This window comes from Diospyros lotus, chromosome 9, assembly GCF_014633365.1.
Source record: "Diospyros lotus cultivar Yz01 chromosome 9, ASM1463336v1, whole genome shotgun sequence".
Classification (NCBI taxonomy): Eukaryota; Viridiplantae; Streptophyta; class Magnoliopsida; order Ericales; family Ebenaceae; genus Diospyros; species Diospyros lotus.
In genome coordinates, this window is record NC_068346.1 from 11,084,074 (window position 1) to 11,101,345 (window position 17,272).

At 32.0% G+C, this 17,272-nt stretch overlaps 2 protein-coding genes and 1 long non-coding RNA gene across 7 annotated transcripts in view; 2 read left to right on the forward strand and 1 right to left on the reverse strand.

The window, feature by feature from the left end:
* Window positions 1–5,552: 5,552 nt before the first annotated feature.
* LOC127810165 (uncharacterized) lies at window positions 5,553–6,173 on the forward strand. The gene has a single exon (XM_052349467.1). The coding sequence runs from the start codon at window positions 5,650–5,652 to the stop codon at window positions 5,857–5,859; it is 210 nt and encodes a 69-aa protein (XP_052205427.1). The 5' UTR covers window positions 5,553–5,649; the 3' UTR covers window positions 5,860–6,173.
* A 985-nt stretch (window positions 6,174–7,158) lies between these two features.
* LOC127810407 (uncharacterized) lies at window positions 7,159–10,880 on the reverse strand. Of its 2 annotated transcripts, XM_052349884.1 has the most exons (3): window positions 10,061–10,880; window positions 8,085–8,192; window positions 7,159–7,517 (listed from the first exon to the last, which is right to left on the reverse strand). In XM_052349884.1, exons 1-3 carry the CDS (start codon window positions 10,446–10,448, stop codon window positions 7,501–7,503), a joined length of 513 nt encoding a protein of 170 aa, XP_052205844.1. In that variant the 5' UTR covers window positions 10,449–10,880; the 3' UTR covers window positions 7,159–7,500. The 2 variants fall into 2 exon arrangements, with proteins under 2 accessions (XP_052205844.1, XP_052205845.1); XM_052349885.1 differs by lacking the exon at window positions 8,085–8,192 and having other exon boundaries at window positions 10,061–10,862.
* Window positions 10,881–14,400: 3,520 nt separating this feature from the next.
* The window catches only part of LOC127809753 (uncharacterized), a 55,583-nt gene continuing 52,711 nt past the window's right edge, over window positions 14,401–17,272 (forward strand). For 3 of the 4 annotated variants that reach the window (XR_008025221.1, XR_008025218.1, XR_008025220.1), the window contains exon 1: window positions 14,402–14,485. This is a non-coding gene — a long non-coding RNA (uncharacterized LOC127809753). Of the gene's footprint in view, window positions 14,486–17,272 lie in introns of all 4 variants that reach the window. The other variant, XR_008025219.1, reaches the window with a different exon arrangement.

The following is a 17,272-nucleotide window of genomic DNA, read 5'->3' on the forward strand; positions in this document are numbered from 1 at the left end:
ATTAACCCACCCAAGGTTAATCTAACCATACTAGTGTAAATAGTTAATAGGTTAAGTTAACCACTTCCCAACCTAGGTTAACTTTACCTAACCTTGAGTTATTACTTACCCAAAAATAAAAAAAAAAAAACCACTCGGGTAATTTTACTTCAACTTAGGCCAATTCTACTTGAACTCAACTTGCACTCGAAAACAAGCTTAGGTTTTTGGTTTGGGCTTTTAAATTTACAAATGGGCCTATACTACTTAAAATTCCTCAAGGCTATTCTAACCCTCTTGGGCCTAAACTTAAATTTAATATTGGGCTTCTTCAAAGGGTTTTTTTTTTTTTTTTAAATCTCATTTGGTTCCTACTTTTGTCCATTTTTCTTAATCTATGGTCTAATTAACCCTTGTTGGTCCCTTATCTGTGATTTAATTCAAGAGGGTGAATTGAGTAAATAAACTATTTTATTAAATTTTAATTTGATGTGTGTATTTAGTCAAATATATTAAATTTAAACAATTAATTACACGTCAATGATGCACAATAATTGGATAAATTATCAAAAAGTTCATCAACCCTTACTCGTACATATATTAATTATATAATGAAAATTTAATCTTATTAATTATATATTTTGAATTTTTAAATTTGTACCAACTTTATAATGCTGTTAGACATAAACTAATTGCCATTAGTTTGATATCTCTCCAGAATATGTATTTCTTGATTTATTCTCCTATTCTTACTTGTTCTCAACTATATATTAAAACACTTAAAAAAATCATTTCTTTTTCGAAAAATGTACGCCACCTCTCAGCCATGCATCTTGGTTTCGGAATCATTTCTTTATTTGTTTAAAAATAATATTATAATTTAGTTACAAATTAATCATCGATATATAAAGTTCTTATCTTAAACTTACACGATAAATAACGCTTTATTTGGAATCGTTATAATTTAAAAAAATTAAAAATCACTATTATCATACATATGAGTTCAGTCAATTGGTGGGTGGTACAGTGTCGTAGATTTTTGTTAAATTCCCCCATAAAAAACGTGCTTTGGTTAGGTTGGATTGGTAGTGTGGTTTCGGTGGTAGCAAGCAATGGGCCGGGAAGGACCTTAATGCGTGATTGGGTTGCATGATTGGATGGTCTTAGGTAGTAGTAACTTATAATAACTATCCTTTTTGATGGGATTACTTTGACTTTATCATCTCTTTTTTACTTTTTAGATATATTTGTATATGTCAGGATAAAAATTTATTAAAAGACAAAAAAACTCGAGAGTCTAAAAACAACTTTTTAGATATATTTGTATATGTCGTGTCATGAGTAAAAATTTATTAGAAGACAAAAAACTCGAGAGTTTAAAAGCAACTTTTTAGATATATTTGTATATGTCGTGTTATGGGTAAAAATTTATTAAAAGACAAAAAACTCGAGAGTTTAAAAGCAACTTTTTAGATATATTTGTATATGTCGTGTTATGGGTAAAAATTTATTAAAAGACAAAAAACTCGAAAGTCTAAAAATAACTTTTTAGATATATTTGTATATGTCATGGGTAAAAATTTGTTAAAAGACAAAAAGCTCGAGAGTCTAAAAACAACTTTTTAGATATATTTGTATATGTCGTGTCATGGGTAAAAATTTGTTAGAAGACAAAAAGCTCGAGAGTTTAAAAGCAACTCCAATGGAGCACCAACATCAATTTGATGTTAAATTGCTCTCTAACGAATACACTATTTTGGTGTTAGGTACAACTTTTAATCACCAATTTTGATGTTGAGTGAATAGTATAACATCAAATTTAGTGTTGAGCGAATAGTATAACACCAAAACATAAAAAAAAAATTATTTTATTTTCCATTTTGCCCCTCTTCGTATAACTTTAAAACAATTTATTCTCCTTATATCCTTTATCACTTTTATTATATTTGTATATTTTGATTAATAATTAGAAATATAAATTAAATTGTTATAAAAAAATATATACCGATAGAAATATTTTATTAAAATCTATAAAATGAATATAATATTGAATATATTTTAAAATATTTAATATATTTTATAAATACTATGTTAATATAAAATGAACTAAGTTTGTTTATATATATGAAATTTTTTTATTTCAATAATTACTTGATAGGAAGAAAATATTTTTAATGCAAAAACTCAATAATATAATAAAAGTAATAATATTTTTATTAACTTAAATTAAAGATAGATGATGAAAATAGAAAAAAAATGTTTAAAATAAAAAAACATGGATTAAAAAAAAAATGCTTTCTATTCTTAATTCTAAACTATCATTTAAAAATTCGAAAGGTCATTCCCATTTCCTCCATAAACATCAAAATACTAGCTAAATGAATTTGATGATCCACTTCTTCCCTGAAATTGTTGCTCATGAGCCATTTTTTCACAAATTCTCATTTGTTCACTTCGAATAGCATCACGTACCATTAGATCTTTTATAGAATCTGCATTCTTCTGTAAAATTTTATTCTCTTCATGTCGTTCTCGCCAAAATTGTTAAAATCGAGATTTTAAGTGGGATCGTAAGGGAGTTCATAAAATCGAATTGTAAAATTATAAATTTTACGAAAAAATAAAAATACTTTTTAATTTATGTAAATATATGTTTATAATGATATATTATTTATTATAAATAAAATAGATGTGCCTATTTCAAAATTACTTCATCTACCAATTTTAAAAATACTTAATAATATTAAATTCATCATTCATCCGTCTATAATCAAAATTTCAAACAACAAACATTACCATCATCATCAACAAACATTGTTAAAAATAACTAAAAATACTAAGTCATAAAAATAACAAATATTGTTAATTAAACTTCTATATTATGTCATTACACTAATTAAGTTACCAATACCAAAGAGGTATATTTGTTTTTTTGCTAATCATCAATCTTAATATAAAATTAGACCTATCCATGATTTGATTGTGACATATTTAAGATTAATTATTTGAATATGCACTTACTTATACGTGTAGATAACAATATCACAAATGAGAATGTACACACACAAGCACAACTGAACAGCATACTCACTCAGCACATTAATTGGATATAACACAAAGATCAGCACAGCGCACGTACGACATTTGATTATCGAACTTAGCAAAACATAGTCACTCTCACTCACATACCTAAGTTGGGTTTGATTTTGCGAACTTTCAAGGTGAACGAACGAAGAAGAAAAGCCAAAAAAAGATCGACAACGATTAGGGTTTGCAAAAAGACACAACAAGCGAATATAGCAAGCACATAGGTACAATGTTGTTTAGGTTTTGTAGAAGAACCAAAATAGAAGATTGACAATGACTGTATATATATATATATATATGTTGGTTAGAGACGAAAATATTGTTGTTTCTAACCTCAAAATTGTGGGTAAGACTAAACTTAGTAAACTCGAACCCAGTAAACTCGGATCGGTAAACTCATAGACTCCGATCCGATTCTATAAAATCCAATCCTACAAGCGAGTTAACTCATTTTATGCCTTTTGACTCGTAAACTCGTAAAATCATACAAGTTGACTCGCAATTTTAACAACAATGGTTCTCGCAACTTTATTTTTTTGGCCTCATTTTGAGTTCATAACAGTTGAATTTCACAATTCATTTGCATTAAAGCTTGCGTTTTTTACATACGTGTCTGACTTTCTTTAAACATATCCGTTATTTGTTGATTTTCTTGTTTCATGAATCTAAAAAATTGTATCATCTCGTCACCTTGTTTTTTTTTTTTTCATTTTCGTGGAAGTTTGATGATGAAATAGATGGTAGTGTGTTGCCTTTTATAATATAAAAAAAAGCCTTAATGAAATATAGACCATCATATATTGGATAAAAGTTAGGTAGTGTTATGCAGCAAAGTTACTTGTGAAATAAGTAGAAAAAAAGAAGATGAGAAAATTAGTTGAAATATTAAGTGAAAAAAATATTTATGGGAAAAATAGTTTGTTTGATTTAAAATATTAGTTAAAAAAATGAGATGGATAAATAATTAGGTGGATAAATAATTAGTTCGATAAAAGTTAGGTGAAAATAATTAATTAACAAATTAGTAAGAAAATTAATTAGAATAACATATTTTGCAAAAAATTTAAAAACATTATGAGTAATTTTTAATTTTTTTTTATAAAATGTGACTAATTATTTTTAATAATATTATGCTAAGTTAAATAAATTAATTAATATTTATTAAATACTTATTTATAAAATATTCTTTAAAAATTCTCTTTGCACCAATTTGGTGTTAACACGTTAAAGAGAACACCAATTTGGTGTTGAAGAATTTGGTGTAAAATATTATTAGATACCAAATTGGCGCTGGATTTAGTGTCCAACGTTGGAGATGCTCTAAAATAATCTTTTTAGGTTGAAATGTATAATTTTTCCATACATGAAGGTTCTCACACAAACGCGTAACCTACATAACTTTGACATTCAAAAATTTGTCTGAAAGATAAACAATTATCCCCAAAAAATGGCAAGATAAATATCATTTATAAAAGATTGATGTTATTCATAGCAATCCCCATCTCAATCACATTGGGATTAATTAAAATGGACATTATAATATTAATTTTGGACTATTTCATATCCCTCTATAAATAAGCAGAAACTCATTTCTTAAAAGAAATATATCTCTGATATTGGTTTTAATATAATTTTTATTATATTCAATGTTTAACTTAAGTATCGGAGTGCTTACGTGAAAACTTCTTCGCATTCTCTGATTGTTTTCTTATTTTTATAGATTCAAATGACTTGATAATAACGTAACTAGTTAAATAAATTCATTATTGTATTCAGACAATAACAATATATATATTTATCTATAAATCTAATAAAAAGAATATATATTTGTATTACCAACCAGCTGGTATGACTTGCACAATTTGGACAGCCGGGGGGGCATAACTTAGCTTGATTCTAAACTAACTTACTTTATGAGAGTGCACAAAACGATTCCGATGCGAATTAACGCCGAAAGCAATATTAGACTTTCACAACTTACAAGCAAATTCTTTTGATTCTAACCGTCCAAACTTAACTTAGCCTCACATTATTAATCAATGATGTCAATTCCACCTTCTAACTATCAACTGGGCTCAAGCCACATGCATGAGGCCCATCCACTCTGTTTTAATTGGACAATTGTTATGTTATTCGACGATAGACAATATAATAGAGCTATGATGCTCACTTCCCTTTATCTTAATTGGGCAATTGTTATGTTGCTTGACTACGAACAACATAACACTACCCTTTTAAGATATTCAAAATCATACCAAATAAAAGAAAATTGTTTCTTTATCAAACATTATTTGATGTTTTTGGCTGAATGATAGTGAATCACAGAGATTAAAAACAAGACAAGACACGTACTAGAGGGATTAGGTGAGGATAAGAGTGGTGTGAGGGCGAAGACTAAGCAGTTGACGTGTAAAATACCAGATGATGCCACGTTATGGACATGCACCGCGTCGCTTTAGCATCTGTCCCCTCCCTCCTTTCCAGCTGTTCTCTCACTTCAGTACTTGTCTCATATTCCTGCCTGCCTTCTCTAAGACGTACTCTTTCTTCTTCCTTCTTCCACCGAGATCTAGCTAGAGAGAGATGGCGGATTGGGGTCCGGTGGTGATCGCGGTGGTGCTGTTCGTGGTGCTAACGCCGGGGCTGCTGTTTCAGTTTCCGGGGCGAGGCAGAATGGTGGAGTTTGGCAACATGCAGACGAGCCCCATATCCATTCTCGTCCACACCGTCATCTTCTTTGCTCTCATCACCATCTTCCTCATTGCCGTCGGCGTTCACATCTACACCGGCTAGCTAGCTAGCTAGCTACATCCATATTACATATATATATAGAGAGAGAGAGAGAGAGAGACAGAGAGAGCTTCTTTAATTAATTAAATAAATTAAATTAACAAATTATTGTTATAAATTGTAATTTAGCTTCGTTTTCAACTTCAATTGGTGGACGTACGCTGTTTGGAAGCCAAGAAAGAGTTATGTGGTTTGGGAAAGTTTGATTTGTAATTCCTTCTTGTTCTTTGGGGCCTTTGAGGTGTGTGCGCGCCTCTGTGCTATTGTAACTGCAATGAATTGATTGGTGTGATGAATGCCTTTTGAAGTTTGCCTAAGCTAATGTATGTATCAATGATCGATGATCATTTCCGCTGTGATAATTAATGTCTTTAATTAATATAATCATTTTTTTAATTTTTATTTTAAGTACTAATCATCGTCCTCTTCCAAAAAAAAAAGAAAAGATTAATACTTTATAATTCTAAAAATAAAATTTTGTTATATTATTATTGTTATTATGGGGGAGAGATCTTAATTAAGGGTCGTGTATTATATAAGACATTGATGAAAAATCAACAAAAGAGAATAGATTTTAACATTTAATAATCATCATAGTGATAAAAATTATAGTTAATTTATGCAGCCATGCTGCTCTCTGTACCGTACGCGTGTGCTTCTATTTTGAGTAGTGTAACATTTCAATTTCATGTTTTCTTAGAAATCTTAAAAGATTTTGAAATAAAATAAAATAACAAAAAATATTCATATTCTTAGAATCTCATCTCATTCCTATAAAAAAAAAAGCAAAATTGAAAAGATGTTAGTGTTATAATTAACATGTAAAGAAATAAAACCAAAATTGAAGACAAACAAAATTGAACTTACAAAATGAAATTATTGTGGTTAATTACATCTCATCCCATATGACATTCATAATATAACTAACTTTCAAAAATCATAAAGACAAAATCAATTTATACAAAGAAAAAAGAAATCTAATAAGTGCCCTTCCTAAGGGGAGAAAATTTTAATATCATCTCACAAAAACCATTTCATTTTTATCATATAATTAATATATTGTGAAGCTCCCTAATGGCATAGCATACCAAATTGAGAACAAAAAAAGAAAAAAGAAAAAAGAAAAAATTGAAAGCCCTGCCATGCCCTCTTCTCAAGGAATTGGATTCTTGTTCCTTCATTTTATTATCAAACAAAAAGAAAACCTACGGACACCTGGCAAAAGAATAATGGGCACTCCCAGCTCTTTTCTTAAGTTCTTTCAATCTCAGCAGACAAAGGCCCGACGGAACAATTATAACATTTTGCGATCCTCAATAGTGAAGATTTTATATTAACGGAAAGTTAAAAGAGTGTCACTGAAGCAAGAAAAATTAATACAACTGGATAGAAGGCGCAATTTTATCTGGTTCCACCACTACAAATCAATACTTGGCTTCTTGGAAACATTTTACTATAGGGCTCAACATAAAAGCCATTATCTACATGTTGGTTCTTAAAACAGAACCGATCCACAGTTTCTGCATGCGGTGTTTCCCCCAAGAAGCCTTGTCAATTTCTCTTTCCCTTGTACATATTGCTAGAGGCAGCACTCGGCAAAGGAGTATTAGTGCTGCTGAATCCTCGGTAGTAATAAATTTTCCTTCACAACAGTTTCCATGCTGCAGCATTGAGAATTACAGAGGAGTTAAACACAAAATCTCAGCCATTCTCTGAAAAGAATAAACACTACAATGGATAATGCAAAAAAAAGATGTTGAGAAATTAGTTAACCACCACCTTAGAAAACACAGTTTTCCTGTGTATGCGAATGGATAAGTCCCCCCCACCCCCCACCCCCCAAAAAAAAAAACATATCGCACTCAATCCATTGAAAACATCAGTAGGCAACCATTGAATTTTAAACTTTGACAAAAATAATCAACTTAATTTTACTTTTGATTATTAAGACAAATATGATCATGGACAGAGCCGCATGGAATTCTAGAATTCATGTAGCCAACTCCACTAGGTGAGATTAAGGTTTGGGAATATTGTTGTTGTTGTAACTCTGACAGATCTAATCAACTTATATGTGTGAAGATGCAAATTGATGCACCGGTTATCCAAAAGAATCCCTCAGGAAGAACATCACTTTTAAAAAAATATATTGGCTAAAAACCCCCATTGATAGCTCCCCTTTCCAAAAGCATAGGAACTTGAGAACATAAAGAGTAAAATCAGCCAACCTCCAAGTGTGAGTATCTGCGAACAGCAAGTAGTATCTCCCGCAAGATGATACATATCGTTGCCTTTCCTTTTCCTTTTTGCTTTCTTTTCTTTTTCAGAATTGCTTACTGGCTTCATATTCATACCATTAGTCAACATGCACCAAAAAATAGGAGCAACCACTGCTATCTATCCAAGAGCCTAATCTTGTATAACTTACTTCCCAAAGGTTATTGTCTAAGTATTAAGACACAAGATCTGAAACTAGTAAGCTAACAAACTAGGCTAGATGCCCAAGGCTACTCATTCACCAGTCTCCACCACTACAGTCAGAAGCTCAGCAATCTATCTGTCCTCTGTTGTATGAACATGTACACCTGCTCTACCTCAGATAAGTTCACAAGCTTTCAAGCAACATATTGAGTCAAGCATATAATCATCAATATTCAAGAACTAGTTTATTCACCAAGATTTTAGATGAGGTAACAAAATTCAGTGATAATACTTTAAAGAAGCCTCAGATTTGTTCTCTTAATGCTCATCACACCATATACAAATGTTATTCTTCTGCTTTATCTGAAAATATATATATCAAACCATACTTTAAAAAAACAAAAAAAACAGATTGTGATACTTGTATGAGTGTGAAAAAATAATAAATGCCTATACTTCATTAAACCTTTGGCCTCTCCAACCCTCAAATTGATCTTAAAAATAAACCACTATTGTCATAACATTAATCCACTATTTCAAACTAAGACTTATTTATCAAATGTTTAGCCATAAAAAAATATATCTGCACAATTTTGTTTTTTCAGCAGGAGGAGCTGCATGTGTTAATCATAAATAAGGAACTAATTCAGAAGAGAAAAATTACAGTTCAAAATTTTTAAATGCAAGCAACAAGTGGTAGAATTTTCATTTCATAAACTTGTCAAGTTCCTACCCAAGGATAATAACGCAGCTGTCACTTTGAAAATGAATTCAATTGAACTCAAAGAAACAGGTACTAGTCAACAATAAATGCTAGTTTTTATAAATAGTATGGTCAACATCACAAGTATATATTATTAAAATCGATATTTATGCACAGAGATTATAAGTTTGACAAACATTAAGGGCATTAAAAAGACTTGTTATTCTCATAATTAGGACCTGCAAGAAGGGAGAGAAAGAGGGTAAGACAAGGGAAAAAGAAAATCTACAGAAGAATAAATACCAGGAAAAAAGGTTTTGGTGGTTGTGCGCGTGTGGGGTTGGGGGTTGGGGGGGGGAGGGGGTGGGTGGTTGTGTGCGTGTTTCAAGAACAAAGAAAGGACACTTTTTCCTCGTTAGTTAAAGAACAAAATACCAGTAACTCCGTTCCTAAATTTGTATCCCCAATCCAACGGGTATCCCAACAAATATAGTGTTAGAAACCTAAATTTGTTTCTCCCTGCAGATATATGCGTTTAACCATGTATCTAACATATATTTTTATGCCCAACACAATATAATTTTTTGCATTGCACGAAGTTAAGGAAAACATCCAGTGTTAATGTCCTTCCCGCCCAAAATATGCTATTCATTCGTCAGCTACCCACACCACAAATCCATGTAAAACAGATGGGGGGGAAACGAAAACGAAATAAAGAGGCTATAACAGCTGCAAACATGCACAGATATAAATTGATATAAAAACAATTACACAACTATGAAGCCATGTAACCTGGAAACGCGGATAAACGATTTCCACTTTTAATCGTGAAGATAAATCGATGCAGAATCAATCAATATCAAAGTCAACAATCAACTAAACAGGAAATAACATACAAATTCAACAAAGAAACCGATTAAACCTTGTTTATCAAAAGAAAAAAAAAAGGAGACAATCAACTAAACAGGAAATAACATACAAATTCAACAAAGAAACCGATTAAACCTTGTTTATCAAAAGGAAAAAAAAAAAAAGGAGAAAAAGAAATAGAGCCCTAAGATTGATAATCCGCACCCTAACCTGGAACATTTTTCCTCGGCGAGGACGGCGACATGGTGTGACAAAGAATTGCGCGTCCCAGCATCGACAATGTGGAGACAATCCCAACCACATAAAAAAACATAACTAATCCGAGAACCCAAGGCATCAACATGAACCCGATGAAAAACGTAACTGATCCACAGAGCATCAGAGACAGCGAAATCCCCAAAAGCAACGACGCAAAACCAGCGGGGCTAATCGGCGGCATCGCCTGCGGCGGCCTGGACGAAGGCACTGCCGGCGGTGGACGCATCGCCGGAGAGCTATCGGCGAACTGAATCGGCGTAGGAGGAGATCGGAGGATGTTGAGAACCAGAGCAGAGAGCTCGTAAAAAGCCCTAGACTGTTGATCCCGATTTCTCATCATGCCTTCCCGAGCAAATAAAAGTACGAAACCGTAGAGAATCGAACGGACAACTTTCGAAATGCTAAAATCGAGGATCCGGATAGACACAGATAGATGAGATTTGAGAGGAGTCGATAATTCGATATTATCCCCCTCTCTCCCTCGGTCAAACTTTTATCTGTTCGTTCGTTGGTCTGATTGGAGAGTGCTTAACTTCTGGGCAAATGGACAGTTCCGATAGGGAAAGGATTTGTTTGTTTCTCGCGAAAGAGTTGTGAATAATTCTAGAGAGAGAGACGCGGCGGCGCAGTTCCGATCACAGAAAGAGGGTGGCTCTGGCTGGGGGCGTTTGGATAGAGAGAAAAAGGGAGAGAAAATAATAGAGTGAGTAAGAAAGAAGAATAGAATATTGAGACATGAGGAGGGGAGGGAGGAGCGTTGCATAATTTGCATTGCAGAGTCACGTTTGTTTGTTTGTTTGTTTGTTTGTTTGGGTCAAGAAACTTGGGCCTCATCGGTTGCTGACACGTTTTATTGATGGATTGCTACGAAATTCAAATAATGCTGTGGGCCCCGCCTGGCGTTGGATCTCATCTCCTTCTGCTTCTCATTTTCTATTATTATTATTATTATTATTATTTAATTTGACGCTACTTAATTATTAGATACAATATATTTCCGGCTTTTTATGTGTATATTTATAAAAATATAAATGGCATAAGATATAAATATGCCCTCTAACTTTTTCCTTATTATTTGGTCTGGACATATCATAGTCTTGAACTTTTAATTTTAGTACAATCACGCACCTTATTATTTAATTGAATACGTGTGAGATACATGTGCTTAATTTGACAATGAGAGAGGCGAGATGTGGGTCACTTGACAAGAGAGATGGGTTGTCAGTTAGGAAAACCAATGGTCGGTCGGCCAATGCGACAAAAACAACGAGTTGGTTGGCAAGAGAGGCAATGGGTCAATCAATGCGAGGTTTAGTTGATCAGTGGTGTAAGGAAGAGGAAAGAGAGGTTGGTTGATCATCGACACACGAAAGATGAACCTTTGTTGGTTGTTGGTGAGAGAAAGTTCAGTCAGTTGTTGTCCTCCCATTTTTGGTTGATCGGTCGATTGTTAGTAACAATAAAGAGAACGAACATAAATGGCAATAGGTTGTGTCATCACCTTTCTTGTCTTGGCCGATCGACCCACTGACTATTGCCCTCTTTAAACAGCGACCCACCTCTTGCCTCCCTTGCTATTGACCGAGTGCGTGTATCTCATGAGAGTGATGAGGTATGATTGAACCAAAATTAAAAATTTAAAAACATGATAGATCCATTTTAAAACTAAGGGGACCAAATAGTTAGTATTCTTTTAGTATTCTCTTTTTTATTCTTTTCTGAATAACAACAACAACAACGACAACCATAATCACATCAATTTTTCGTACCCTTTCTTTCTCTCCTATTTACACCTTTCTGTAATTGAATTTGGTAAGCATGCACTTGCCCTTCTTATTTCTTTTCATTTTCCCTTCCCCCTCCTGCATTGAAAATTATGGTTAGGGAAAGACAAAATATATATATATATATATGATGAAGAGATTAAAAAAAGTAAGATTCATTATTTATATTATTTTTTTAATAGTAATGGTATTATTGTAATTTTTGAGAAAACAAGGGTTTGTTCCGTATAGTTAAGCCAAATCTCAACCATACCGTGTTTATTTTATTCTTTTTATTATATTTACTTATAAGAACTATAGTATAGGCTGTTACTTTATTTTGTTTCAAAAGTTTATAGTTAGGACCATGCCATGCCATGCCATGCCTAATTGTTGATGGGATGTTCATAAGTTAGGTTTATTTATTAGAGTTCTTTTCACAGACTTTACTTTAAAGGAAAGAAAGCTATTAAATGTCAGGATTCTTAGCGTGAATGCCAACCACCCCAACTATTCATTTTCAGTGAATATAATCGGCAATTATATGAGAGTCTATGTCAAAGTAGGTGTTTGAAAAAGATGAAATGACTTTTAATAAATTTTATTTTTTATATTTTTTAAATAAATATATAATATTAATTAAATATTTCTACATAAACTATCATATCCCTACCGATAATCTTTATTAGAGATCGAATAACATTACTCTAATTGATATATAGGATGGGTAAAATAATTATTTTAGCCTATTTTGTGTTGTAAATTCTCTCCCTTTTTAAAAGTTGACATTGTTTGGTCTTGGATTAAAATTAAAACTTTCAACTCAATCAATTAATCTAATTTGATTTTTTTTTTCATAAATATTCAATTTGGTATTTTACTAAATTTCTTTTGCTTATAAATTACAACTTATAAAAGAATAATAAATTATAAAAAGAATTAAATCAAACAATATTAATGAACACTTTTATTTAGGCCCATTAACAATGCTCTTCTCTCTATTCTTCTAAGAGATCCCACCAAAATGCTCTCCCTTCTCTCTTCTCCTTTCAACGCAATGCACGGGAGGTTTTCAATCTCCATGCGGAGTCGATCCTTATCTCTGATAGTTCCATATATATTTTGTTTTTAGTGTTAAGTTAAGAAAAAATTAAAAAAAAATATATGTTTTAAAATAAATACCCTTAAATTATTGATTCATTGTTGCATTTATCTAATTACACAAGGCCTGATATAGTTGGTAAATTAGGTAAAAGTACACATATAAGCTTAGTCTTAGTGTTGACCATATATATGATTGCTTTAGAAAGAGTATTTAGATATCTTAAAAGGACTATAGATAATTCATTCTTTACTTTTACAATTACATTTTACATTATTTTTGAGGCTAGGCAATCATAAGTTGGCGGATCTTCTTAGTTACACACAAGGAGATTGAGATTGGGGGATTGTTGTATATTGGACAAAAATAAAAATAAAAAAAATGAAGTTACAACTCAGTGCAAAGGGAGCCATTTTTCTCTAAAAATGGCACTTTGACTTGCCTCAATCCGAGGACTATTTTAACCCCTTTTTTATTTTTTATTACTATGCATTATTTATTACTATTATTATTGCGTATCTTTAGTGTTAAATAAAAATACACGAACTAATTACCATTAACTTAGCTTCCAATTTTCACCCGACTAATTTTAAAAATGAACAATATTTTCTTTGTCACTCTTTATTTCCAACAACTTAGCCAAGGATAGAAACTCCCCACATGATAGACAAGTAGCTCTCCCCAAAATCAAATTCACCATCTTTGACTTAAATTTTTTATTAAAATAATTGTTCGTTTGAGTATAATTATAATATATAATTTTTTATTATAATTACAATCACTCCAACCATCTTTACATATCCCGTGACACAATGTATTAAGTTTTCATATGAAAAGATTAAATAATGTTAGAAATTATGTTTTAATATTTTTATTAAAAAAATCATATGTGATTATTTTATTTCTCTATCGCATTTTTTTAATAAAAATACTATTTATGACTGATATTACTCTTATCATTATTTAAAAAGATCTTTAGGAATTGAAACTAATTGTTGGGTTCTCTAATTTATATTTCTTGCTAATATCGTGAGATCGAATAGTAGAGACGGTATATTAATAATTTTTTTTTCTACATGTATATATATATATGTATATACTTATGTATATACCGCTAATTAATTAATTGCAACTAGAAGGAGGAGGAAGCGGCAAAGAGGAAGGTGATGGCGAAGCGCAAGCGGCGAAGAGTGGGAACAGGTGGCAATAACATGCAGTGCCAGACGACGACATCATCTGCCCTTTACTTCATTTTCTCTTCAAACACACACCCAATTATTCCTTCCATTTTTCATTAATTTTCACTTCGCGATATATATATATTTATATTTGCAAATGCCAGAGAAGAGAGAAAGCATCCGTACGTGCATAAACCGCTGCTTGCTACGCCCTCTTTTTCCTTTTTTCTGTAAAAAAAGAAGGGGGGGGGGGGGGGGGGGGGGGAAAGCACCATCTTCTTCAGGTAATTCTTCGCCGCTTCAGTCGATGCTCTCTGCAGCAACATATCTCTGTGTAAGTATAGCAATTAATTTTACGCAATCCGATAGTTCTAGTAGTTATAAATTAAGAGTTGCAAGTAGCTAGGCTTGTAAATAGATATATATGTTCTTGTAGGCTGGTTAGTGGGTGGGTTTGTTTGTTTAAATCTTCATCTTCTGTGACTATTATTGTAACTAATGTCGCTATTAGATGGCTACTAAAATTCGGCTTTGAGACTAGTTTTGGGTATTTGTTTATCATTTATATATAAATGTGTATAATACCCCGTCCTGTGAAAAAATTCATTTGATCAGGAAGGTAAAACGGGTTATTTTATTTAGGAATTGAAGAGATTGGGTGGTGTTTAAGCCATGTTAAAACAGCTCATTAACTATTAGGTGATGGTTTTACTTTCAATTATTGCAATAGTTAGAATGAAACCAGTTGAACCGATTTGATTCTGATAGTAGTGACTAGAATATATGTGTGTGTGTGTGTATATATATGTGATGTATTTGCATTTGTACTAGCCTATTAGGCTTTGTTTATCATTTTTGAGGACACATATTTCATCCCTCACAACCCCAAGTGTGACAAATTATGAACCCCGAAGTCTTTAATGTAGGAACCCAAAACTAAAGGACAATGATTCAAACACTCAAAAGTGCCAAACTAATACACCCGACCCAATTTTAATCATTATCCAAACCTAAATCATCTAACAGATGCCGTTTGAAACACTCCCAATTCTATATTACGAAGACATTCTATAATATCTCACCATAATAATCCAAACAAATTAAGGTAATCATCCTTAATAGATGCAAATCAATTCCATTAAAGCAGAATTCATAAATGCCTAAATATTTCATGATCTGGAAGCTAATAGCTGAAGCTCCTTTGTATCAAGTTGGATCGAGTTTAAGCTTTTTCTGAAAATATTACAGGTCGAGTAGTGAGTTCATACTTGTGAATAATTATTTCATTATGGCTCTATTTAGTTAGATGAAAATATTTTACATTAGAAAATAATTTACACAAAAGTGAGATTTCACAAGTAATTATTTTCCGTCTTATACCTTCAAAATTTAGGACTGAAGATGATGAAGAATTCGTAACAGATAACCTTCGTTTATGCATCAATGATAAGTACTAGACCTTCTTTAGGTTAACAACATTCATTTGATAGGTAATTAGACTAATAACAATTTCATAATCACTATCCAGTCCACTCAAAATAGCCAATAAAAGATCCTTATCACTGATTGTAACAAGAGCATGTCTTGTTTTAATCATCAAGATATAGTCATTCACAAATAGAGAATTTTTTTTTTATAGATCTTAATTATTGTTTTAACTAAAAAGATTTGGTAATAGATTGCTCATGATATAAGTTCTCAAAACTATGCCATTGTTAGTGTAGGTGCTCTAGACCCAATTAGATTGAGCATGTTGTACACTGATAATTACAATCATATTTATTATTAAATAAGGAGTTATTTAATTTCACAAAAAATCGTTCTATTAGTTTCTTGTTATTATTGTAATAACCGGATGAAACTAGATAGAAGTTCATATGATGTATACTGTAATTAATCTATAAAGATGTGAAATGATGCATTACAGTTTGTAGACATCATTAAATGTTTCAAGTCGTAGCAATGTCGAGAATGGACATTGACAATTGCGGTAAGACTTGTATGTGCTATATTTTTGCTATGTGATGGCATTAAGGGTCTCACACCTATAGACATGGAAATGCCTAGACAAATATATAGGTGACCAATGTTGGAGAACGTGTCATTGGACATGACTCGCCATGAGAATCTATTTTGGTTATATATTGATGGAATTCTCATACGAGATGGATGTAACTGATCATTGGACTTGAGGTTGTCACGGTCATCTCATAAGAAGACTGATATGCTTTGACATCGTTACGATGGATCTAGACAAAGGCTGCACATGGGCGATCGTTGGGCATATTGTGAGGCTTATGGAGATGGGTGCATGACCAAGATAGGATTCATCTATCCCTTAAAAGAGGATGATGTATCTAAGATGCCTTCGGTGGATATTCACTTTAAATCCATGGCCATAGTGAAAGAGATCAATAAGAAGTTATTGATTCACTTTTTATTGAGTGAAGATATTCGGAGGATCAAAGAAAACTCATGTGATCATAATCAAGCAACACATCGCCAGACTTGAGATCACATAAGATACATTGACGAGAGAATCGAATTACACGGTAACCATGCTCGTGAAAAGTTATTTACGGATTATGAATTTTTCTGAACAATTGGGTAGGCATGATGCCTTACTAGAGGCCAATTTTGTATTATGTGTTAGTACCGACACATTGCCAACGTATTTAGAAGTCTAATGAGTCATACACAAAAGATACGGTTTATGTCCTAAACTAGGAGAATGGACGTATGGTTAGGTGGGACACTTCGACAAGAAGTTGTGCCGTTGTAAGTTTTCACGAAAAAAGAACAGATAGATGTAATGACGTCAATTTGACGAGGGGTCGTCATAAAGGAAAAAGTTTCTTAAAATACAATTGATTAAATTAAGAAAGAGTTTCTAATTTAATAATTTCCTATATTTGTTAGAGTATTTGACCCAAATATTAAATTAAATATTATATTCGAGTTAAATTAGATTTGGACCAAATATTTTATTTAAACTTATAATTGAATTTAAACCATTTAATTAAGTTCCAAGTTGGATTAGGATAAAATCATTTAATTAAGTTCCTAGTTGGACTAGGATAAATGGGTTGGCCCATATCCATTAGGGTTAAGGAAACCCTAG

Bases quoted from the DNA above. Each gene is read 5' to 3' on its own strand.
- LOC127810165 (XM_052349467.1), top strand. From the start codon at position 5,650: ATGGCGGATTGGGGTCCGGTGGTGATCGCGGTGGTGCTGTTCGTGGTG.
- LOC127810407 (XM_052349884.1), bottom strand. From the start codon at position 10,448: ATGATGAGAAATCGGGATCAACAGTCTAGGGCTTTTTACGAGCTCTCT. The intron at 8,193-10,060 runs GTTAGGGTGCGG...ATATGAAGCCAG, and splicing joins GCCGAGGAAAAATGTTCCAG to TAAGCAATTCTGAAAAAGAA.